Here is a 25,472-nt window from a genome sequence, read left to right as displayed (position 1 = left end):
GACAAAGTGTCACCCTTATATGTCACTGGTGCCTTCGCTCTGGCCTCACCTAAGATTAAGTCACGGTCCGCATAGTTAAGGATCCTGGCTATGATCGGCGGCGCGCCAGGTTTCGGCCTGGGTCCCAATGACCTGTGTGCCCTCTCGACTATCATCACATTGGACAAGGTGGGCCCGAATAGTTCACGCAACATACCGTCAATAAAGGGCTCCATTTTAGAAATCGGCGTAGTCTCCGACAGGCCAAGGATACTCACATTATTGCGCCTAGACCGCGCTTCTAAATATTTTTCTTTGCGCAGATCCCCTCGAAAATCTTCTCCATTTGAAGAAGTTGAGTGCGCGCCTCAGCCTGTGAGTCATGCCCATCCGACACTCTGTTTTCCAGGATATCCAGCCGCTTCTCGTGTTTGTCTACCATCTTTTTCATGACGTCCAATCCAGTCGCCAGGGCATCTATTTTACTGTCTATATTCTTCATCCCTGCACGCAGTTCAAGGAGAATCGTGCGGGTATCATCCTCAGCACCTTCCGTCGCGGATGAAGCACGTCCTGCCTCATTCTGCCCTTGCGTCTCCTCCGTAAGTCTCGTCTGTCGCTTGGACTCAAAGGCCAGTTTGGCCTGCCTGGGCTCCGTCTTTCCCATACCGCCTGTCTTTTTTATCACTCTGAGGGCAAGTGCCCACCACCTCGAGGGGCCGTGGGCAGCACAGCAGCTCAGCCGGTCGTGTAGTGGATCTACTGCGACAGTTATGGGGGACCTTCACCACCTCGCTGCAGCTGCAAGTCACCAAGCCTGCACTGCCACCCCCTCCGCATCAGCCAGCATCCAGTCCCTGGACGCGCAGGCCTTCAGGCGCTAGTAGGCCCCTTCTTTGCTCCTCAGCCAGTGGTGTGCACGACGTTCCCCCCGCCCCCCGCTGCCCGAGGCCCCCACAGGACACACGCCCCTGCCACCCACTCACCCCCGGTCTGATGTAGCCCCGGAAGCTCCTTGTAGCAGCTCCCAGAAGCCCCAGACAGCACAGGGATTGGCAGGGCACCGCGAGTGGCACTGCTCCGACCGCAGCACCCCCAGGACACACCGCTCGGGCCCCACAGGACGCCGCCGTTACCCCGTGCGCCCCACCAGGCCCTCGCAGCCAGCCCCAGCAAGCCCGGCCCCGCACAGCGCCACCACTCACCAGCTAATGCCTCTCGGTGCCGTTGCTCCGCATCTTCTCCGCGATGTCCCAGCCACAGGTCTCCAGACGTCCATCACGCCGGCCGGTCGCCACCGGTACCACAGGCCTCCAATGTCGGATATCGTCGGAAGACTCCCCTCAGCCGGTTCTGCCCCGCAAGAGTCTCCTTCCGGTGCCATTTGAGTTGCGACTCACACAGGGTGACCCCGCCACGCCGCCACAGCACTTCACGTCCACTCTCCACGCAGTCGAGTAGCGCCGCAGCCACCGCCTCCCTTCACTGCAACAGGCGCGATGCCGCCATTTTGTCCGGAGGCACTCGGGCCGCGATCAGCAGGATTACAGGGCGAAGATGTGGTGCACGCCTCCTCCACTCCTCAGCAACGTGTGCCAGGGCTCTCCCCGATTCCGTAAGGGTAATTACAAGCCACAGACTGCGGCTATAGGATGGTATTTGCCCGGTGTGATGTTCCGGCGCGCAGAGCTCCCTTACGAGGCAGCCATTCCGCGTTGCGCCTAGCCACGCCCCCTCGCCCTAGGTATGTTGCTGAGCACGCCATGAATGCTCCGGTTTGACCCTCGTGTTCTAGCCAATCTGTTAGGGACTGGTCCGTACTTCACTCAGGTGCGTTGTCTGATTCTTCGGCCGGGTCCCGCCAGATTGTGTGGAAATCCGTCAGGATCGCATCCCAGTGAACCGCAAGTGGCTGCTTACGAATTCCTATTGCATCCTCTCGACACAGCGCTATACTCTCCACCTGCGCCCAGAAGAGCAGCGACTGGAACCAGGCCTTCACTGCAGGAGGATCAGGAGATTTCCAGCATTGCGTGATCAGGCGTTTGGCCACTATTAGCCCCAGATCTATATACCGGGATGTTACTTTGCATTTGCTAGACCTCTGGTGCAATCCCAGTATGCACAACTCCCATGACCAATTTAGTGTGTGTTCTGTGCATTGCATTAAGATCGTGATAAACACACCCATTATGGTTGTATGGCTGAGCAGGACCAAAGCATATGAAGCAAGTCACAGCCTACTTTCCCTGCATCTTGGGCAACTGGTGTCGGTGTGATTAAAATATTTATTTATTTTGGCTGGTGTCAGGTAAGCCCTGTGCATTATGTAATAATAGATGAGCTTGTTGGTAGGCTTTATAGCTTTCAGTCAGAAATCTATCAGCCCAGGTGCTTTGCCCATGGCTAGCGATCGTATCGCTTCGTGTATCTCCAGCAGTGTAATTGGCTCGTTCAATTAATCTCGCTGTATGGCAGTAATTTGTGGCTGAGTTAGTGGGAAGACGAAGGAGTTCGGTACAGTTATTCCCTCACGATGCGCGGCTCCATACACTTTTGTGTAGTGTGCTGTGAATTCAGTATGTATGTCATGCTCTTTGGTGAGCATTTGCCCGGTGGCTGATTGCATTCATAATATGGCTGACTGCGCCTGTTGTTGCCTGATCATATGCACAGGTAGTCTAATGGCCCTGTCCGCTGCTGCATGGGTGCGCGCTCTTTGTGACGTGTAGATTAAGCATGGGAGTCTCTCAGCATGTTGTTGCTTTTGTGCATCTATTGCATGTTGTACGTCTCTACCATGTGCAAGGTCAGCCTCTAATCTAGTTAGGGTATTCTCGATTAGTGTTAAGTTGCTGTCAAGTTGCCTTAAAGTTGCTGTCAAGTTGCTGTCAAGTTGCCTTCGAACACACCAACTCAAGCTCAGACACTTCCCCCGGACCACTGCCTTGCCTGCATCCCATAGAGCAGCCCTTTGTCAGCCACAGAGCCAGTGTTTTCTGCATAGAACATATTGATCGCCGTGCCTACTGTCTCTCTAAATGGGGGGGGGGTCTTTTAGTGTTAGGGGCTGTAGTATCCATAGATTTGCCCTCCTATTCCCCTCGCAACTACATTACATAAGGGTTGTGGTCTAGGTATGTTTTACCCAGGTAGTCTGCACTTGCGCATTGCGTTAATATCAGTTGGCTCGCAACGAAGCAGTGAATGCTCATATGCAGGCCATGTGGGTGATAGTAATAAGAGTATAAGAGCATATGTGTGTTAAGGGCCCTCCACACATCTGATAAACCCCAGCGGTGTATCCACTCCCTCAGTCCCTGTGCGACAGGTAGGTCAGGGTAGTAGGTAAGCCAAGATAAAGATGGTATGAAGGCCCCACCAGGAGCTGTTTCCTTAAGCTCAGCCAGGAGTCAACTGTCACACATCAGTCACACCACATTCTGTGACATCAATGAACCTTCTAAGTGTACCCAGACTGAATAAGGAAGGAAGACAGGGTGGACAGTTTACATAGTGTAATGGCCAGTTAACGGCCGGCATGGATATGTGTTGGTCCACACCTAAGTCTGTCGGCAACCCAGAAATGGATTGTTCTGGGGAAGTCTAGTGATTTCAAGGGACGTACTTTTATTTGAATCAATCTGACACAGCTACCCCATCCTATGTACTTGTCAAATGATCTTTCATTTGAGGCCCACCCTGTATCTGGGCTTCTCCTTGACTAGGGCCTAAGGAAGCTGTGCTACCCACTCAGTTCAACAGGGTTAAATTCTCTGTAGATGAATATCGGAACAGCATCAGAATATAGATTGTCCCTCTCCAGATACATTTGCTGCCATCTGGATCCATCCCAACTTTGCCCTTGCCAGAAAGATGTGAAAATATGGTTAGTTTTGGTAGCCTGACCCCTTGAAATGGGACTATGGGGCTGAAGTTGCAGCGTTGTTGGTCCTCATGTTGACTTCTCCAGTGCTGGTTTCTGTGACACTGATGTCTGTGCCTCAGTCTATATGTCTGCACAGCGGGATAGTGTCCTCACACTTGAGGTGTGCTAGCAGATGTACTGTGGTTTTGCACCGGCAAGCTGGATCAGTGGCACTTCTCTGTGCTCCCACTCCCACTCGTGGCTGTTGCAGAGATTGAGTAGCAATTTTTCTACCTGTTGACTTCCATTTTGTCTTTTTCTGGACATATGTGGATGTGGCCAGTCTTTTATTTTAACTAACCTAAAATGGCAGCCACCTCTGTGTGAGTATAATGAGCTTACCCAATCCAAGATGGATTCCAGTAGTTTTCTATATCTATATAAGGAAGGCACTAATATGGATGGATTTTACCACATTTGAAGTCCATTTTTTACTCACATTCTTCATCCCTTAAGCTATACATTTTGGTCACTATATTTATCCGTCTCTTCAGCCTCATTATTGACCTGTGAGCCTGGGTTTGCTCTCCTTTGTTTTCGGTAGTTCACGTTTTCTGTTTGCCTTCATATTCCAGATTCTGCAAGCCAATTTTTATGCCCTAGAGGTTTTTTTCTGCTATTTGTCTTTTAGCATGAGAAAACCTAAAAAATGGTTGTTTGCATGTTTCTCTACCACTTTGCTCAGACCAGGTAATAAGGAATTGGGTCTCTGTTAGATCTATGGCAGACAACAGCACTTCCAATCAGCCAGTGGTCACAAAGAACTCTACTTTGATTTATTCCTTTAATAGTATTGAAAAAGTATCAAGTCATGGAATGGAGGCGGTTTAACTGAGCAAATGAAAGTGGAAACCATTTGACCAAATCACCTTCTTTTTCTGCGTTCCCCGCTCCTTCCACTAATACATTTTCAACTAGGAATCAGTATGGCATCATAACTGGTTCTATAAATTTTGAAGTTGGTATCAGTAATTTGATGGCATCTAAGTCTGATATCTCGATAGACCCATTACAGCAACTGATTTAGTCTGTGGAATACAGCAACTGATTCAGTCTATGGAACAAATGCTCCAGGCTTACGATAATCAATCATGTAAAATTGAGTTGATAACCGAGGAGGAGTATGCTGGTCTCAGCTTTTTTAGCTTAGAATAACATTTTACAGCTCAAAAGGTGGAGTTCCGACTATCTATGCCCTACTGGAAATCATCACAAAGAGGATGGGTCTAGCTCACTGCTAAGGAATATTGTTATTCAGCCTCTGCAAACAAATAGCAAAAAACATCTGAACACTCCTGTGCATGAGAGAGGTCTATTATTGTCAAGTTATAATTAACAAATAGATGTGATTGATTCAATGGTCAACGTTTTAGGCTGAAAGTCTCACAAAATGGCTATGAATGTTACATTACTTGACCACGTTGCTATTGATGCATCTCCTTTAAAGTTTCTTCAAGAAGAACTGGCAGTAATGAATTAATTGGTTATTTAAGCTATTCTTTAATGTACCAGTTCTAATGTAACAAAGAAGAATATTCAACAAATGATGATGTACAAAGAGAGGTAGCTGTTTAGTAAATCAATATAGCAATGTGAATAGTACGTTGGTTAATAAATCTGATTGCTCTAGCTCATTGGGGACTCAACAAACAGATACAGCAGACTCGTATGCAGCAGTTAATGTATCTCAGGATGCTTTAGTGGGCACAAGCGTTCCTCAGAGCCCTTCAGCACAGAGGGTTCTCCATTAAGTTCTGGTTTGTTCTGTAAAGGGGTGGGGCGTTGGGAAGAACACATCAATCAAGAACATTGGCTTCTATAATTAAAACAACCGAGAAGCCCAAGGATAAGGCTCCGAGCAATACTAAACTTGGAACAATTAACCCAATCAAAAAGACCAAACTACAAATGCTTCAATAATAAGGAGCACTTATGTGGATCCTTACATAATGAGACATTTTAGCACTTCAGTACCACTATGCCTGAAACCCCTTGCAATTAGATTGCTCTTTAGCATATCCCTATTGAGAAAAATGTAGTTATCTTAAAAATCTGGCATGGATCCGGACTGCCAGGACTGGTTTTGGAGAACCTTGTCTTAGAGCTACCAAAAACAACATCCTAGTGAACACCCTCCCTATAACAGTGTAAAGGGTTTGCAATCTCCTCTGGTAGGAATTCAATCACAGCTACTGAATCATCTTGCTGAATCCTTTTCAACTCCTTTCCACCTTCATGTTTGGTTTGCTAATGCAGGGGTAACAAAAACTGAAGCAGGACCACAACAAGCAAAGCCACTTGAACTGGATAATAATTTTAAACGTATCAGCACACAATATGTCACACATCTAAGTTATCAACCTGACAATTTGCTTTTCTATGTTTCGGAAAGCAACAGAGGGCTTAGACTGAACATAATCTTTTCAACACATTCAGAAATTACCCACAATTATATCCCTCAAGTAAGCAACTAAGCAGGAAGATTGTAAAATACTAGATCCTATTTAGGAGGTGATCAGTCTCAAATTTAAACCTTTGCATCACTGCAAGGGAAATTTTGATTACTTTAAAGGAGGAAATCTGTTGCAGAATTTCTCTGGTATCAAAGGCTTCCAGCGAACTACCCAGAATTCAGAATATGTAAAGTCCGTACCTTCAATGGAGGGTCCTCAACAGTATTACATGTAATAATGAGGGTCGCGTGTTTGGACCTAAAATTGTTCCAGTGCTTGTTAAACAGAAAATAGGTTTTTCTTCAACTGGGTATAAGGATTTCGCAACATAAGGAGTTTGTTTATTTTCAGAAAAAAAGACAAAATCTCATCAATACCGTTTTACAAACTCACATGGTTTTTTTGTAATACTAAATTTGGCTTCTTAACCTCATCCGTGCGGGGCTGTTTCCCCCCAATGTGCTGGGGGCGGGAGGCGCGCACGGCGCCCCGGTGCTCATGACGAGCTGAGCTCGTCCTGAGTCACAGCACTCCGGTGCTCATGACGAGCTGAGCTCGTCATGACCACGCCCGTTCCAATGGAACGCTCAGCCCTGCAGGGGATTTTAGCCCAGCGTGCGAGCGTTCCATTTAACAGGCGCGGTCATGACGAGCTCAGCTTGTCATGAGCACCGGAGCGACGTGGCTCATGACGAGCTGAGCTCGTCATGAGCACTTAAGGGGTTAAACAAACATTGTCATGGTTTCAAACTTTCAATTACCAATAAACCAGCATTGTAACTTCACGTGTACTCCCAGGATGCAACATGCATGATTAAGCTAAACAGTTTGAGAGAGCAATTTTGCCAACAGTACTGAGGAGCCTACAAAAGTGTGGTCATGGATCAAAGAGATCTGTAACCAAAATTATAAAGAATACCACTATAGATCTCATGCAAACTCAGTGACTGTCTTCTATACTCTAGCAAATGAACTTAGAGTTTGACAATAGACCAGTGACTCTTCTTTCGTGGAATATGGTGGCATTTGAGATTAATAGCTAATGATAGGTTTTGTGACTATTAGTCAGTGCTTGTTTCACTTGTCCACAGAAGACATCAAGCAATCAAGCAATCAGAGATTCTTTAAAGCGCGCTGATCACCCATGAGGGTCTCAAGGTTCTGAGGGGGTGGGGGAGGGAGCAGCTCCAGTCAGTCGAAGAGCCAAGTCTTGAGGGTCTTCCTGAAGATGTGCAGGGTAGGGGCGCATCTGATGTCGATCGGGAGCTCCTTCCAGGTCTTCGCCGCTATGTAGGATAAGGTTCTGCCGCCCGTTCTTGCTCTGCAAATGCGCAGGGGTGCTGCGAGGGCGAAGTCAGCTAATCGGAGGTTCCTGTTGGGTACGTGGAAGGAGATTCTGTCGTTGAGATATTGGGGTCTGGTGTTTTTGAGACATTTGTAGGTGTGAGTGAGTATCTTGAAAGTTACTCTCGTCACAATGGGGAGCCAGAGGAGGTTGGGCAGGTGTTAGGTGATGTGTTTGTGTCGAGGGATGCAGAGGACTTGTCTGGCTGTGGTGTTCTGTATGGTCTGGAGTTTGCGGAACAGAGACTGGTTGATCGCGGCATAGAGGGAGTAGAGGGCAAAGACATGGCACAAAAAAAGAAGTAGACATTGATGGTTACAAGACATTGAAACTAAGGCATCTAGTTCAAAACATGCAAGGCTATTGGAGGGCTGGTTACCCTTAGCTTTGCTGCCTGGCATCTTAGAAGGAAATGAATGTTATCTGAGTTCTTGTGGTGCTTGAAATTGGGATTGAACAGAAATGGAAATGGGTAAGCTATATTATTTGTAATTGTTACATCTCTCCTCCTAAATGTGAATGCATGAATTAATTAGAACTATTTTTTTTCAGTTATCTGTACAATTGTTCTGTTCCATGAGTATATCAACATGTCATTGGTGTTGATATTACATCTCAGAAATTGGTGGCATACTTTTTAGAATGCTCATACCCACACCCATCGAAATAGCATGCTTAATCATCTGGCCGTGCTCCTTGCTGGGTTGGCCCTGCAATGCCCAGCAGGCCACTCAAAGAGGGCTCTTTGTTGGAGATCTTTTAAACTCAAACTGCACAGGATAAAAAAGATGAGATATGCCCTATGCCTAGCTCCGAAAAGGTGTGGTTGATTGGGAAAGGAAACTAAAATTGGGTATAGGTTGTTGAAATTGCAATATATTGTTTACCAGAAAAACTCATGCCAAGTTGAAAAACAAGTTCAGGAACCACAGAGGGTAACAATAAACCTTAGGTACCTAAAAAAGAATCAACATGTTTCATGCCTTATGTGTTCCTGTGAGTAAATGGCAATTCATTAGTACCTTGTGTTTGTTCAATAGTCTACTCTCAGAATTAATTTTGTGTGTAAAGGGGGTTTTCCTATATTCTATTTTCACAACTCTGGTGATAGTGAATAGGAAAATGATAGGGAGCCTCACATTGGAGATCAGGGATCTGTCAGACCTGCTGGGAAAACATAGCAGGCAAACCTTTAATAAATTCAAACAAACATACGTACATACACAAAGTGTGACGGAATAGTACATACTTATGCCCAAGCATACTCTTTTGTCATCACTGCAAGTTGATGAAGTAAATAGCGGAGGGGTGCACTGCTATGTTTCAACAAGTTTGCATCAAATCCAAATTTCAATTAGTTAGGGTGCTCCTACAGGTGACATGTCCATCCTTGCATGTCAATATAATATGCCGAATTGTGCAACCAACAAAGTGTGAATGCATCCCTGCCATGGGCACACCATAGGTTCTTAATAAAAAGACTCCATCAAAGTATCTTTAAAGTTTCAAAATTTTTCAACGTTTCTTTATTGTTCAAAAACTGATATTTCAATTCATATCAGGCTTGATATATATTTCATCATGATACATCATTCAAAGCCGATGTTTGTGTTATGCATTATTCAATACTCCAATGCATTTCGGGCATGTTGGCCCTTTATCAAGGAGCCCTGAAATATAAGGATACAGCTATCAAAATAAGTATGATCCTCAGATTGACACTTTACTCATTGCATACATTTAGCATATAATCATGGCTCTAAATAGGTGTTTAAACATATAAAAGGTGACACAATATTTAGTGCAACTAGTAAAAAACTGAATTCTGCTCGCTGACGGGTTGATAAATACCTCGAGGGGGTTATGTGTTAAATGCGATGGCTCAGTGTAAACCGGACCAGAAATGACTATCGAGCTATGCGTTGGATTTAATACTCGACTTAAACCATAACGAGTAACATCGCCTCTAAGAATCGTATCGGTAAAGGTTAACGATAACCCGTACACAAACTTACTTGGAGTTCCAAATGAGTGGTCTCGAGTGTATACAAATGTTTGGGGAGTGTCATTAACGTTTAAGAAGTGGCGCGAATTGGCAATGGCGATCACGTGGGGCAAGCATAATCTATACTACTATAATAAAGCAGAAACTATCAGGCTTTGAGGCGGGTAAACTCGGGAACCACTGCGCCAATCTACACACCCGATACACCGTTGAATTCGGCAGGGTGTGTAGATGGTTATAGGCTACATAAATTAAAAAAATAAACGTTATTTAAAATTTTAGATTAAAAAAAAGTAGTCCCTCAAAAGTAGCGCCGGCCGTGACGTGCGTGGTCACGTTAAGAGCACGGGGAGGAGCGGTATCCGAGGAGCGGCGGACATGGTGCGGAGGTGGAGCGGTGACGTCAGGAGCAGAGGACCGGCGGCGGAGGAGGAGCGGCGGACATGGCGCAGGGGAGGAGCGGTGGTGCGAGCGGACAGGCTGGAGCAGCGCCGGCGGAAGTAAGGGCACTCATGTAGGGGCAGGCGGGGGACGGGACAGGCCGGGACGGGCCGGGCCGGGCGGGGGACGGTAAGGGCACTCATGTAGGGGCAGGCGGGGGACGGGATGGGACGCGGGACGGGCCACGGGACGGGACGGGCCGGGCGGGGGACGGGACAGGAAAGTAAATTACAGGAGGAAAAAGTGACGTCTGCAGGTTACAAAAGCGGGGCGGGAGGGGGCCCTGAAGCCTAATTGCTCCCGGACAACGTCGGGACAGGCTGCTAGTACCAAAATAAACAAAGGACAATATGTGTTGCAAGCAAGTGTGGCGGCCATGATAGAGAGTGTCAATACATCAACGTAAATATAAATGAAAATGATAAATACAATTACAATGTAAACCACACAATAGGGAAATATTGCATCAGAAAACCACCAGAATAGTGGCTAAATGAAACAGCTGAATACCAGCCGGTCATTAAGTCCGAGCGGCTTCATTGATTGCCATTTATAGATCCATGCAATCTCACGTTGTAACAAATGTTTAATATTGTCTATACCTTCTCGTTTTTTGCTGATTTCAAGGACCATGAATTTCAATTGAGAGATATTGTGTTTAGATTCCATAAAGTGTGCAGCAATATTTGACTTTTCATTGTTGGTTCTTATATTAGATTTATGTTCATTGATGCACACTTTTATTTTCCTTTCAGTTGTGCCAATATAAATTTTGCCACATGGACACGTGCATACTTATGCCCAAGCATACTCTTTTGTCATCACTGCAAGTTGAAACACTGGTAATTGCACACCAAAAGTTGAAGAAGATACTCTCACCCATTGCTAAAAGTTGATGGGCCCCACAGAGCACCATTAAGTCACTTCTCAAGGTTGCAGACTGATTATAGATACTCATTTAAACGGTCAAAATTCTGGATATTTGTTTACAAAACAACACAGATTTCAAAATCTTTAGTCAAAGCAGGCACTTAATTGCAGTATAGAGAAGCATTGTGGGAAAACCTACCTGCTCCATTGCATCCTGAATATGGCCTAATATGGATCAAGTGCCTTTTTTACAGGAAAGGGAGGTTGCCATTATCCCTACGTTACGTGTGTGCCACGACACATCATGTGGAGTAGGTGTGTTGGGATATGGAATTGCTTCGTAGTCAAGGGAATGAAGGTGCCGGTGGGCACACTATTGAGTGAGGTTTTTGTAAACGGTAACAGTATTATTTGCTTCCAGATAAAATGTCCGTGGGGAGCATAGTACGCTAAAGTCAGATGAGAAGCTTGGATGGTATGATGCTGTTTTTAGTTTCTATACTGAGTGTGGTGGTGTATATTGATGTTCTCGGAATCTGAAATAGATGGAGGGTTCAAAAATCATACCATCGGGTCTTGGTAGTGTGGTAGTGTAAGTGGTAGTCGCCCTGCATCTCCCCCTGAGACCATTAATGCGCAAAACATGTGGACGAGAACATATGCCCACTAGGGACATATAGTTAACCAGCTACCAAGGAACATAATACCCTTTAAAGCAGCACAATACACTTTGTTTTAATAATGACAGAGGGATCATCTTAATAAAAATTAATCACTCTCCCTCCAGCCATTTTTTATACACCTTCTAGGACTTCACTGCCAATTACACCCACGCACCCATACGGCTTCATCTAAAGATCTCAGAAAAAGAGATCCTTCAGGGGACCTGTAGGGCATTGCAGCGCCAGCCCGACGAGGAGCAAAAGCCCAATGATGAAGCATGACATCTCGGGGTGTGTGAGGGCATCGAGATGAGGACACACTGCCCCCCACAATTAGTGTAGCACATGACAAGAGTACCTCTTACTTCTCTTCTTTTTCTCTCTATATTTAGGAACTGTGACTCCCGTTTGGTATAAGTTTAACTTTGGGAGCACAGGTCACCGGACCTTTTCAATAGCTCCTAGAGTCCCCCTCTTTTGATAAATAGGACAGGATTTTATTTCTCCACAAGCATGTAGCCAATCTCCTGTGAAATCCCAGGACCTCTTTAATTCTCTGGCTAATTTCTTCCAGGAGTAAATTACTCTAATTTAATCAAAATTCCCTACTACCCCTTTGCAAAACATAGTAACTACCAGTTCTAAGGAAGAGCAGAAAAAACACCCACATGTACACTAGACAGGTTCCAGCCCCTTACTCTAGAGGACAAACACAGCTCTCTGGCTGCAGCCAAGTCAGGGTCCCCTAGGGATCTCTGTCCACCAAAATATAATGGCTATCTGCTGCCCCCCAAAGATCCAAAAGATCTTCAATTGAGCAATAAAAACAGACAATATTCCGAAAGAATGGAAGGCAGCAGGTGTTCGGCCTATACTAAAAAATCTCTTGGCAATTATAGCCCAATATCTCTGTTACCTCTTCTGGGCAAATGATTTAAAGGCCTAATAAACAAACAGATGGGATCCTATCTTGAGTCCAACTACATTCTTGATCCCTCACAATCCAGCTTTCACCCTGGATACAGTACATAGATGGCGCTTCTGCCCTTGACCGACTCTCTGAGACTGAGGGTAGATGCAGGAATACCAGTTATTCTGATATTATTAGATCTCTCTGCAGCCTTTGATACCATCTCTCACTCAAGGCTCATGGAAAGGCTGCAGGAAATTGGTGTTCAGGACAAGGCACTAAAGTGGGTTCAGCATTTCCTAACAGACAGACAGCAAACCGTCATCCAGGGCTCATACTCTTCCTGTAAAATGAGCTAGGACAAGGGCGTTCCGCAGGGCTCATGCTTGAGCCCCACCTTCTTTAATATCTATATGGCCCCATTAGTGAAGATTGCAGAGCACTATGGCTTTCAGATTATATCACATGCTGATGATACCCAGCTTATGTTTACTCTAGGCCAAGGCCTGACAATAGCAAAAAAACGGTTTGCAGCAGGAATGCTAGCAATCTCTAACTGGATGACTGAGAACTATCTCCAGTTAAATCCAGAGAAGACAGAGATCATGCTGCTAGGAAAAGCCCCCTCCACGAGGTCGGGTGAACGGTGGCCCAACCAACTGGGTGCCATTTCGGTACCCAAATGAACTGTACAGAATTTGGGATAAAAGTAGATTAAGCGCTTAAGATGAAAGATCAGATCGCATCAACCATGAGCGTTTGCTACTACAATCTGCACCTACTGCGCAAAATATTCCCTATCCGCCCCATGACAGTTTGAAGAACACTGGTCCAATCCATGGTGATAAGTAGACTGGATTATAGAAATGCTCTCCTAGCTGAAGCTAGTGAATCATTGCTCTCCAAACTCTAGGTGGTCCAGAAAACGGTGGCCAGGCTTATTCTGAACCGCCCTGCTGGAACTCCCTCAGCTCCCTTGCTGAAGGAACTGCACTGGCTCCCATTGAAGAAACATTCCCATCTAAAGATCTGTTGCTTCAACTATAATGCCTTAAAAGGGAAAGGTCTGTTGTATCTTCAAAAAAAGTTAAGTGCCTATGCCCCGAGTCGCACTCTCAGTTCCAGCGACAAAGCCTTACAAAGTCCCTCGTTTCTGCCAAACTCGCATGGAGGTCAAAGCCTTCTCATATCTTGCTCCAAGGTACTGGAACAAACTTCCACTGACCCTGCGATCCACCCCCACATATTGTAGATTTAGGAAATCACTAAAAGCATACCTATTATGAATCCACATGATACGCACCTCCTGTTAGGATCCGATACAGCGCCAAGATGAAACCGGGTGAGTCAAGTGCTATAGCAAATGATGTTAAGATAACATAATATTTGAATCCATCGGTCTGCATTTGTAGTCGAGTCGTGGTCCACTGTTCTGCAGGAAGTTTTTTAACGGGGACACAAACTGACTCGTCCCAGTTTGATTCAGTTGGATTTGTGTATTAAAGCTGTTTGAAGAGAGCTGAACATGATGCTATTTTATTTTTTATGCAGCCATCTGAAAAACATGGTTACATTGTTTATCTGAAAGAAGAGCAAGACTAGATCACTTGGCAGATTAATGTTGGGCAAATGCTAACTTGTCACTTTAATCCACTAACACCTCAAAATACATTATATGCCGTTTTAGGATTTTATTTTTCTGTCCTTTTAAAAAAATCTCAACAGTTAGATATCCTAGATTGTAACTGAAATGCATCATTCAATAAAAGTATGTTTTTATAGCAGCTAGTTAAAGAGACTCTAAGCCATATTAGTATGATTTATCTGGGTCTAAAATTGTTAACCGTTGGCTAGCTGTGCAGTATTTTTAAAGAATGTAATAGATATACTTGTAATTTAGCACTGCATCTTTGAGACGACAAAGCAACAAGACATTTTACCACATTGGAAAGGTTGTTCTAGAGAAAAATTAAAAGTACTAAACCTATGTGTACACAACTGATATGTTATTTCAATATAGTTTGTCTGACAGTGTAGTGATTTACAACAGGGTCACACTACGTCAGATTTTGTAATTCTAACTTTTAAACTTTTTCCTAATACTTGGTTTATAGTTTTATTGTATGAAGATTTTTTTGATATTGGAATGTATGAACTGACAGCATAACAGGGCTTTATACCTAGTCCTAAATTAAAGGTTTGGGAGTCCTAAAAGGTAAGAGAAATGTGCAATATCAATGAAGAGGTTCTGTGGATATAATTCAATTAGAAATGATAAAAGTTATAGCTTTTAGTAGTGAATTTAGTAGTGATAAGTATTTATGATGACATTTGAACACTTCTGTCAGATTGAGATATTATCAACAAGATATCAATCCGATTTGGATAATACAGCAAAGAACTGTAGATATACATTAGTTATTATATAGTTCTTGATATGATTTCTAAATGGAAACATATACACCTTGTTATGTTATGCAGCAATGAGACACTGTGGATTCCAGAATAGTTATCCTGATCACACTTTACATGATTGTGTTTCTGTTTTGTAGAACTTCTGGTTGCACATTTGGATAAGTACAAAAACTTGAAGGACCTCTCACTGAACGTCCATGAGAATAAAAAAGTTATGGATACTATACCTGATGATTTTAGAAATCTCAAGAATATGCAAAGTCTGAAGCTCAGCTATATCAATTTAGTAGGAAGTGCCCACAAGTTAGGTAAGATCAATATCTAGGTTCTTAGATTGTCTGTGTTTGAAGAATTGCACATTCATGTGGTAAACAGCTTTGTTACGTTGGCAACAACCAAACCAATCGTTCTCACTTCTATGTCCACATTAAGATTTTATGTTATCCACCAGAGCTAGGGGCGCACACTTAGTATTCATGACATTGTTTTACATATCAGTGGTTTTGAAAACAATTCAGATGACAAAATGAAGTGACAGGTTTGTGACTGAACTGATGCCACCTATCAGAAGTTTTAGTAGTCCAAGAGATTATCTAAATGTACACAGTATAGCATCCATATGAGACAGCCCCACTCTGTTTTTGCCTACCTGTTCCTAAAAATCCTCCAACTCTTCCACTCACCTTCACCTTTGTCTCTATGCACTATGAAGCAGACTGTAAGCTGCATGAAGCACTTAATCAATCGTGATTACAAACTGTAGACAAATCACCCAACCACATAAGAGGTAAAACACAATTGGAAATTAACATATGCGTTTTTGAAATCTCATTGAGGTTAGGTCTGTTTCCCAAGACTGAGATCAGTCAGTATAAACTACAAGAACAAATAGTAAGGCTAGTCATAGCCCAGCCACTTTCCATAATCAAAATCAAACACAATTGTGTTGCTCCACCCCCTTTTGGGACTGTATAAATTATGTTTCACCACACTCCCTGCTTTCTGTTAATTGTTCGTTTCTTTGAAGCAGACTTATTTCTGGCATGTCATATACCAAACTGCTTGTTTTATCTCCCCAATGAATGATTTTTTTTTTTTTAAATATATTTTTATTGCAGAGTTATAAACCACAGGATACAATTAGTCAGCCAGTTCACTCGTGACATCCCCCCGTTCAATAGTAAAACACAGATCGTACACAGCCATTCAGCCCGCATCCCGGAGGCCGGGCGGCATAATACTCCACTCAAGAGGAAAACATCACGGTGCACGTCCCATAGGGACCATGGTTGATATGTCGTTTTACGTATCTGCTTTTACCCCCCCACCCTCAACATTGCTCCCGTCAGCCATCCCAGTGGTAATCAGTGGTACCGCCACTGCCGGGACCCGCCCCAGGTGCTGTATATCTATCCTGCCTGGCCGCTCCCCCCAGCCATTCCTCATTCCACGCAGTACCCCACCAACCTATTAATTCCAAGGTGCCCTGGCGGGCCACCATCCATGCGGCTTCCGACCCACCCCAAACTCCCATCAACCAACCCCCCTAAAACCCCCCCCCCCTGGCAACTGCTAAGGTGTATGCCTCGTCCCAACAAGTTGGATGGATCCACTACAGTGCGGGTTATGATACTGTTTGTGTTCGCCCCGCGGTGTCCACCAGCTTAAGTCTCACCGTCCTCATCTTCCACCATAGAATCACGCAAGGCCTGCACCACTAACTCCCATGCACGTGCCGCATCCAATGCCTTCTCATTCCCCATCTTGACGGCCTGCTTCATCCGGAGCACACTCTCGCAGTCAGACCACCGCAGCAATTCATTCTTCCATCTACGCAGTGAGGGTCCCCCCCTGGACTTCCAATGCCACGATATTTCCCTTTGCGCCAATATCAGGCCCAGATCAATGAATTTGCTCGTCACCTTGGTGTGTTTGGTGTGCGGGAACCAGAGCAGCAGGCATGCCGCCATATCGAATTCCACCTCCCTATCAGTCACTTCGTTCAGGAGGTCCCCTACCTCCGCCCAGTAGGCCTCCAAGTGCGAGCACCCCCAGAACAAATGGTCCATGTCCGCTCCCAGAGACGAACACCGTGGGCATCGGGCATCCGGTACCTGAAAGTACCGCTGTAATTTCTCAGGGGTTAAGTAGGCCCTATGAAGCACATAGAAATGTACTTGCTGAAAGCGCGCATTTCTCGTGCCCTTCCACGTGCGCCGCAGGATATGGCCCCACGCCGTGTCCGGTATGGGCCGGCCCACACTCTCCTCCCATTTAGACTTGAGCCCCTGGAGCGGTTCCAGTCCCTCGTTCAGCATCCTACCATGGAGGCACGTCACAGCTTTGAACGTGCCTGCCGCCATTACCACGTACTGGCACGCCATAGTCGTTGTCGGTTCCATGAGTCCCCCTTTCCAGTGCTTCTGGATGGCAGCCACCACCGCCGCGTGCAGGAGGAACCCCCCGTCGGGCAGCCCAAACTGGTCCCGGAGCGCTTCGAACGGTGCCAAAGCCCCGTCTATGTATAAGTCGCCTATTACCTGTAGTCCCGCCTCTTCCCAATCCAGCAATGAGGACCAATCTCCCCCGTGCGGCAAGGCCGTCAGCATGCCGATCGGGATCTCCGGAGCATAAGGCCGCGAGGCCTTCGCTCTCCGAAGGCTTCTCTGCCAGCACAGCCGGAGTGTCCGTTCCTCCATAGTGAGGCCCCGCAACTCAAGCCTCTGTTGCATGATAATATAGGACAGTACGTGGCGTTGTATCCCCCGATCCCGGTCCACATCTGGACCCCGAAACACCCTAGCCACGTTCTGCGTAAGGACCTGCAACTGCGCCGCTAGATAGTACAGCTCGAAATCGGGCACAGCCATGCCCCCTTCTATCTTGGGGCGAAGTAGCGTGCTCAGGGCCACTCTTCGGCGGCCTTGCCCTCATAGGAAGCCAATAATCATTGACCTCAGGTCTCTGAAGACCCCCTGAGGAATCCAGACAGGCAGCGTCCGGAAATAGTAGAGGAAGCGGGGGAGCGCCACCATTTTTAGAAGTGCGATCCTACCCAGCACCGTCAGCGAGAGGGTCGACCAGAAGGACAAGCTGCCCCTCAGTGCCCGGACACATCGACCAATGTTGCCCTCCAATAGGTCCGCAGTCGCGTGGTAGATGCGGACTCCCAGATAGGTGAAACAAGATGGCTCCCAGACCACGCCTAAATCGCCGCCGGGGTCGGGCGATCCCGCTCTCAGTGGAAACACACAGGTCTTCGCCCAATTGACCTTAAGGCCCGATAGCCGGCCAAACTCCGACAACAGGTCCATCGCCCCGTCCAGTGCCCGCGCCGTGTCAGCGAGGTACATGAGCAGGTCATCCGCATATAGCGATATATAGTGCCACTGCCCGCCGCTGGCTATCCCCGCGTACCTGTCACCCGACCTCGCATGGACCGCCAAAGGTTCCATCGCCAGAGCAAACAATAGGGGGGATAGGGAACACCCCTGTCGCGTGCCCCTGCCCACCGGGTACGCCGCAGACACCAGACCACCCAAACGCACCCTCGCCGTCGCCGAGGTATATAAGACCCTCGTCCACCTGCGGAACCCCTCGCCCATGCCAAACCTCTCCAACACTCCATCCAGGAAAAGCCACTCTAAACTATCAATGGCCTTCTCAATGTCCACGGACAGGGCCGCCGGAGCTCCCTCCCCGTCCAAGATGGCGTCCATGATTCCCACCAGGCGGCGAATATTCAGCGCCGTGCTCCTCGTGGGTATAAACCCAGCCCGGTCCCTGTGTACCAAACCCGTCATGTGTGGGGCCAGCCTGGTGGCTAGAATTCGGCTCAGAATCTTGTAATCCACCGTCAACATGGATAGCGGGCGATAGGACCTTACATCCGTTGCATCCCGGCCAGGCTTTAGGAGCGGTACAATCAAGGCCTCTCGCATGGACCCAGGCAATTCCCCAGCCTCAAAAGCTTCCGTATACACCACCAGAAGCCTTGGAGCCAAGCTGTCCACATACTGTTGGTAAAATTCAATCGGCAGTCCGTCCACCCCAGGCGTTTTGTTACGGGCCATATGTTTGATGGCCACCCGTATTTCTGCAAGCGTGATCGGGCCGCCCAGCTCCCTCGCGTCTTCCTCGTCCAGGACCGGAAGCTGCCTCTCCCCTAGGTATTCCGCAATGTCCTGAACCCCCACCCCCAGCTGACTCTGGTACAATTCCTCATAGTACCCCCTAAAACATTCCAACACCGCTGCCTGGGAGTACACCATCTCCCCCCGCGCATTACTAATGCTGAGGACCGGGCAGCCCCTAAGTTCCGGGTTAGCTAGTCTGGCCAAGAGGGTGCCCACCTTGTCCCTTTCCGCATGTGCCCTGATGATATACTGCCTGTAGTCGTAGCACCTTAAACGCTCTGTCTCGGTGGCAACCACTTCCTTCGCTTCCAATAACTGGGTCTGCAAATCCGGCCTAGCCGGCCTGCGGCGCTCCAGGTCCCTCAAAGTCTCTTCCGCTTTCATGAGTGCATTCAACACAGTCGTCCGAGCATTCGAAAACCTACCCAAACACACCCCTCTCACCACCACTTTCATTGCATCCCATTCAGTGGACCTACTCGTGGCCGTGCCCTCATTCACTCCGAAATAGCTATCAATGCCTTGCTGGACCGCATCGCTGAACACAGAATCCTCAAGCGTCTCCGGCCGAAGCCGCCATGTTGGTATCGCTGAACGCTCCCGCTGCCACTGAATATGTACCAATAGGGGGTTATGGTCTGAGATGGTCCTAGCCAGGTACTTCGTATGAGAGATCAATGGGGCTAGGGACCCACCGCAGAGCACCGAATCGATCCTGACATGCAGATCATGGAGAGCAGAATAAAAGGAGTAATCCCTGGCGTCCCTGTGCCGCTCCCGCCAGAAATCCAGCAACCCCCATCTATCCTGCCAGTCCTTCCTGTGCGCGGCCAACCTGCGCACCGGGGAGTCCACCAGGGGGGGATGGGACCTATCCAGAGCCACATCCGTGATCGAGTTGAAGTCCCCCCCTAACACTATCGGGCCCGCCAGGAAAGAGGCCAAGGACCCCGAGAGGCCATCAAAATACCGAGCTTGATCAGTGTTCGGTGCATACACACAGCAGAGAACCACATCCCTTCCATATAACCTCCCCTCCACCGCCACAAACCGGCCATCTGGATCCACCATTTGATTCAACACTTGAAAGGGTATCCCCGCCCTCACCCAGATCAACACCCCCCTGGCATACGCCGAGTAAGTGGTGCCAAACACCTGGCCCGCCATCTTTTCTGCAAAGCAGTGCACTCTTTTTTGGTGAGATGAGTCTCTTGTAGCATAGCAATCTGAACCCCCCTACGCACTAGGTACGCATGAACTTTGTGGCGTTTTATCATAGTTCGCAGCCCCCGGACATTCCACGTCAGGCATTTCAAATTAGGTAATGTCCCCATTCCAACTTCGAGCAGTCCGATTCAAATAACGTATGTTCATAGCCCCCCCAATGCAGTTGCCCCCCCGAACACACCCAGAACAGAAAAACTCCCCAAACCCCACTCCCCAGGACAGAGCACACGAACCCAATGTCAGCCCCCATCCAAACCTTGATCCAACGTCCCACACTCCTACCCTGTGGTCTCCACCACAGTCGGCCTTAGGGGCCCAAGGGGGGGTGAGTCACCGCCGACCCCAGCTAGCGGAGCCCGCGCCCCGCGTCTTCATCCCCTACTAAGCACTCAGCCCCCCCACCCGGCAACCCGCCCTCCACCAACAGGATACCACCCTACCATAAAGTCTCAATCAAGTCCCAAGGCAGTCTCAGCCGCAAAATATGCCATCCGATGTCTGTGGGGTCACTATCGGCCACTTCGAGCTTTCCGCCTCTGAGAGTTCTCCTCCCGTTCTGCTGCCTTCCCCGCCTGAGTCCGATTCTGCCAGTTCACTGGTCTGTTGCGACCCCCTAATGGCCGCCGTCACTGCGAGTGCATCCCTCTTCTCCGCCGCCATTTGAGCCTCCCGTTTCTCCCGCTGGCGCCTGTTGCGGGACCTGATGCGCTGCGATTGCCTCACCCGGGGCGGCTTAGGTTGATCTCGCCTACTTTTATGCGATCTGTCTGTCCCCGCTCTATACAGCTCCAACCATTGCCAAACTTCATCCGGAGTCTGAAAAAAGTGCGTAGTGCCATCCATTATGATCCGCAGCTTGGCCGGGTAGAGCAAGGAGTACTGGATGCCTTCCTCCCTGAGCTCCTTCTTCACCGCTAGGAACGATGCCCTATTCTTCTGGACCGCTTGGGTGTAGTCCGGGAATATCGTGACCTTACTGTTCTCCACCTCATATGGGCCCGACAACCTGGCCCGCTGGATGAGGAGATCCCGGTCCTTGTAGTGGAGGAGCCGCACCACCATCGGTCGTGGGGGGCGGCCAAGCCCCGGCGGGCGAGCAGGTACCCGGTGAGCTCGCTCCAGAGTGAAAAAAGGAGTAAGCCCCTCCGGCGCTACCACAGTACGGAACCAGTTCTCCATATAGGCCACTGCATCCTCCCCTTCAATCCTTTCCGGCAGGCCTACGACCCGCACGTTGTTCCGTCTATTGCGGCCTTCGGCATCCTCCGCCCGTCGCTCCAGTGAGTCCAACCGGGCCAATATATCCGTGATCCTGTGTTCCGCGGTCATCACCGATGGCTTCAGGTCCAGCAACAGTTGGTCATGGACCTTGACCCTATCCGCTAGCTTCGCGTGGTCCGCTCGTAGCAGCCCCAGGCCCGTGGCCACTTGGGCAATGTCCTGGTGCAGCGCCTCCTTAGTCGAGGTGATCGCTTCGAGTATGGCATCCAAACGCCGGTTCAGCCGCTGTTCCTGGCCCAGCTCCGGGGAGGGAATCTCGCCCAGCCGGGTTGATGTCGCCGGGTCCCCCTCAGCACGCTCCTCGGCCATCGACCCTCCGATCGCCGCCATTCCAGGGTGCTGCGTCACAGGCCCAGGAGCCCGTTTGGCGTCCGCTCTCTTAGTTCAGTGCCAGCCCCCTGGCACCGGGCAGTGTTCAATGTCGCCACCGATGCCCCCGGGAGCAATGACCCGCTCGACGAACTTCGTTCAGCTGACCCCCTCGGTAGCCTGAGGGGGGAAGGATGGGTCCCGGGACGGCGGCCAGCGAGGGTCCCCAAGATCCGGGCGAGGCAGGTCAGCGTCCCCTGGATTCTGGACACAGCACCGCTGATCCCAGTGCTTCGAGCAGCCGATTGCAGGATCTCTTGCCAGTCGGCGACAACTCGGCTCAAAGCGAAAGTACGGGGCCGCCCAGCCTCCTCGCCGCCATTTTCTTCGCACCCTCGGCAACACCTCGGTCGTCTCTTTGGCTCGATCTCCTCGGGGCCAGTAGTCCCCCAGCGACTCTCCGATCGTGCCTGGCTGTCCCCTTACACTTCAGAGGGCAGGAGCGTCGTCTCCGGGTCGGCCAGGGTACCGAAAACAGGAGAATTAGCGGGATTCCGCGCGGAGCTGCGAGCTCACGCCGCCATCCCGATCGGCGTCCAAGCCACGCCCCCCTCCCCAATGAATGATGAGGTTCAAATTTTCATTTTTTTGTTGGAGAGTCTGCAGAGCTACTTGGACTAAGTGGAAAATGCCATTTTGGAAGTATTGTTTATATTATTAGCCAAACCTAGACGTTGCCGTGGGAGAAAAGCTTTAGTATCTCTATCAGAACCTGCAGGTAATATATGGAACCAATAATACAAAAAAATAAGCTATAATCCAAACTAAATCTGCACAGATTCGGCTTCTCTCTTTGTAAAAGATCCTCCTGTAGCGATGTATGAAAGGATCAAAGAAGATCATCAGCCATTTCAGGCATTGTTGGCAGAATGGCATATACACTTTCTGCAGCAGCTCCCGGCACTTTATTATGAAAACCTCAAGGTTAATCTTCATGTTGTTCTTTATGTTATTCAATATTGCAAAATCTACTGACTAGTGGATTATGCCATATTATTGAACCAATTATGATTGCTATTTGAAAAACTACATGTTGTACAATCAGCTGATGTCGGTTTGCTATGATTACTCCAGAATCCACAGGATCTACTTTCCTACATGGTTCGGGTCCAACAACAATTACTGGTGGTAACCTGGAATGATGAGTTAACAGTAGCTGTCCTTTATCAAGAGATATGCGAGAACTACAGGGATGCTTTTTCTGTAGTTCTAAACATCACACTACCGTTATTGCCTCAATAATTGGTCTTACATCTCTCTGACAGACCACCAAACACGTCCGCCCAAGGCTGCCTGGTTCTCCACCGAACTCCAAGAAGCCAGAGGCACCTGCAGACGTCTCGAAAAAACCTGGCGGAACCTGAAGACCACGGAAGCTCATAACTAAACTTAGAGTTTGACACTGCATGCTACGCGCTGATTGTCTCGGCTGGTATTTCGTTTTCAAAATAAACTTTAACAAGCTGCCTGCAACGCCGATGCCCGCAAGGTCAGGGACAGGGGGGCTCGCCGCAATTTTTTAACTAATGACATTTGTTTTTATTGTTGAAATTAATAAATCTGTTAGACCAAGCTTACCCGCACTTAAAAAATTTGTCACTCCATCTTGTTACTTAGCGGGAATTAGGGAACACTAGACTCCTCAGTGCCATCTTGGGAAGCGCCATTTTGGGTAGCACTCTAGCGTTTGGACGACTGCATTTGCCGGCCTATTTAGGAGGGGCAATGCAAGCGCGTGCGCCGATGGCGTGCCGGTGGCACGCCAGAGGCAAGCTCATCTGCGCCCATCCGCGCTCTGACCGCGCTCAGCGCCAGGTACGACGCCCGTGCCAGCTACACTACTCCAAGGAAGAACTGCTCAGCATCGGTGGGAGAGCTGCTGAGGGGGAACATCAAGTAGCTCAGCCACAGGGCAGTGTTGCATTAGGGTGTGGATTGATTAACTGCAGGTCCCTGATAAAACACTACCAGGATGTGTCAAACATGCTAGAAGACATGGATCTGGATGTATTATTTCTCACAGAGACATGGACTAGCAATAACTCCCTGGTAGAGATAGACCTCACTTGTCCAGATGGCTATAAGATCTTTGTTGAGGTAATATTTAAAGAAAGATGGAATTTTGCTCCAATACAGGTTGAAGAGGTTGCTGAGATTGAGCTACTAGGCTTCTCGCTACAAAAGACAAGGGGAAGGCTTCTAACTGGAATGGTCTGTTATAGACCTCCAGGCCTAGATATTCAGTATCAAGAAACTGGCTGATACCATTGCTGACCCTTACACATTCCAGAATGATGCTCCCAGGGGATTTTAACCTGTGGGATAACGGGACCCTAGGAAATCATTTGAGTGACTTGAGGCAAACATGTGATAACCTCAGTCTATATCAGTTAGTACAACACCCTACCCATCTAGGAGGATGTGTTGGACTTACTGTTTGCAAATCAGATTGAGACGGAAGTGATCAGTGTATTGCCTCAAAGCTGGACTGATCACTCACTAATTTATTTTAGGACTACTTTGCCTAAGGTATCGAATAACAACAACTGCTCTGTGACCCACCGCAAGGGAAGAGACTGGGCGAAATTATTAAAAAGTAGACCAGACTCTATATTCTCGAATCAGCCTTTTTTTTGTTTCTTATGACCCGGTAGATAAGAACTATCAAACCTACCGTAACCACATTACTAATACAGTGAACATATGTGCCCCTATAAAACAGATGAAGAATACAAGCAAGCCATCAGCCCCCTGGTACTGTGAGGAGCTGAAACTTCTGCGAGTTACATGGACAGGCTGAGAGGAGGTGGCGAAGGTGTTACTCTAAAGGAGATAGGAAAGTGCTGAAAGCAGCACAGACTTAATATAAAGAGGCTATCGCCAAGACCAAAGCACTCTTCTTTGCCAAAACCATCTTGCATGCGCCAAACAGTACAAAAGCCCTCTTCAACATCATAAGGGATCTCTCTGGCCCTGTCTGCTTGGGCAATAAAGTGGTTGCATCCTAGAAACTATGCAATGAGATTGCCACCCATTTTGAAGATAAGATCGGCAAAATTGTTGGATGTTTCGATCTATGCATTATTAGTTGCCGGGAGGAACTACCCCAGACGCTGATTGAGGAACCTTGGGCAGAAACATCTCTGGAACATTTTCCACCCTTTACCAAGGAGCTGTTCTACAGCTGTGCTCAAAGCGTTTCATCTGGGTCCCCTCTAGACCCCCTCCCTCATAAGATCTGGAAGGAATATGGGCAAGAACTACTCCCCTGGATGCAACAGATTTGTTGTCAATCCCTAGAAGACAGGGTGGTACCAGAGGCTTGGAAGCAGGCAGTGGTAACCCCCCTGCTTAAGAAACCCTCTCTGGATCCCACAAACCCGGCAAGCTTTAGGCCCATATCCCTTCTGCCCTGTCCTATAAAAATACTGGAAAAGGTGGTCAGCAAGTA

At 48.0% G+C, this 25,472-nt stretch overlaps 1 protein-coding gene across 5 annotated transcripts in view; it reads left to right on the top strand.

The window, feature by feature from the left end:
- LOC147726769 (baculoviral IAP repeat-containing protein 1-like) overlaps positions 1–25,472 on the top strand; it is a 448,780-nt gene that overhangs the window by 293,417 nt on the left and 129,891 nt on the right. For all 5 annotated transcript variants that reach the window (XM_086960812.1, XM_086960813.1, XM_086960811.1 and 2 more), the window contains exon 11: positions 15,146–15,316. In XM_086960812.1, the coding sequence (XP_086816938.1) occupies positions 15,146–15,316 (171 nt within the window). The remainder of the gene's footprint in view (positions 1–15,145; positions 15,317–25,472) is intronic.

This window comes from Lissotriton vulgaris, chromosome 3_1 (genome assembly GCF_964263255.1).
Source record: "Lissotriton vulgaris chromosome 3_1, aLisVul1.2, whole genome shotgun sequence".
NCBI lineage: Eukaryota > Metazoa > Chordata > Amphibia > Caudata > Salamandridae > Lissotriton > Lissotriton vulgaris.
This window is presented reverse-complemented; position numbering and strand designations above follow the sequence as displayed.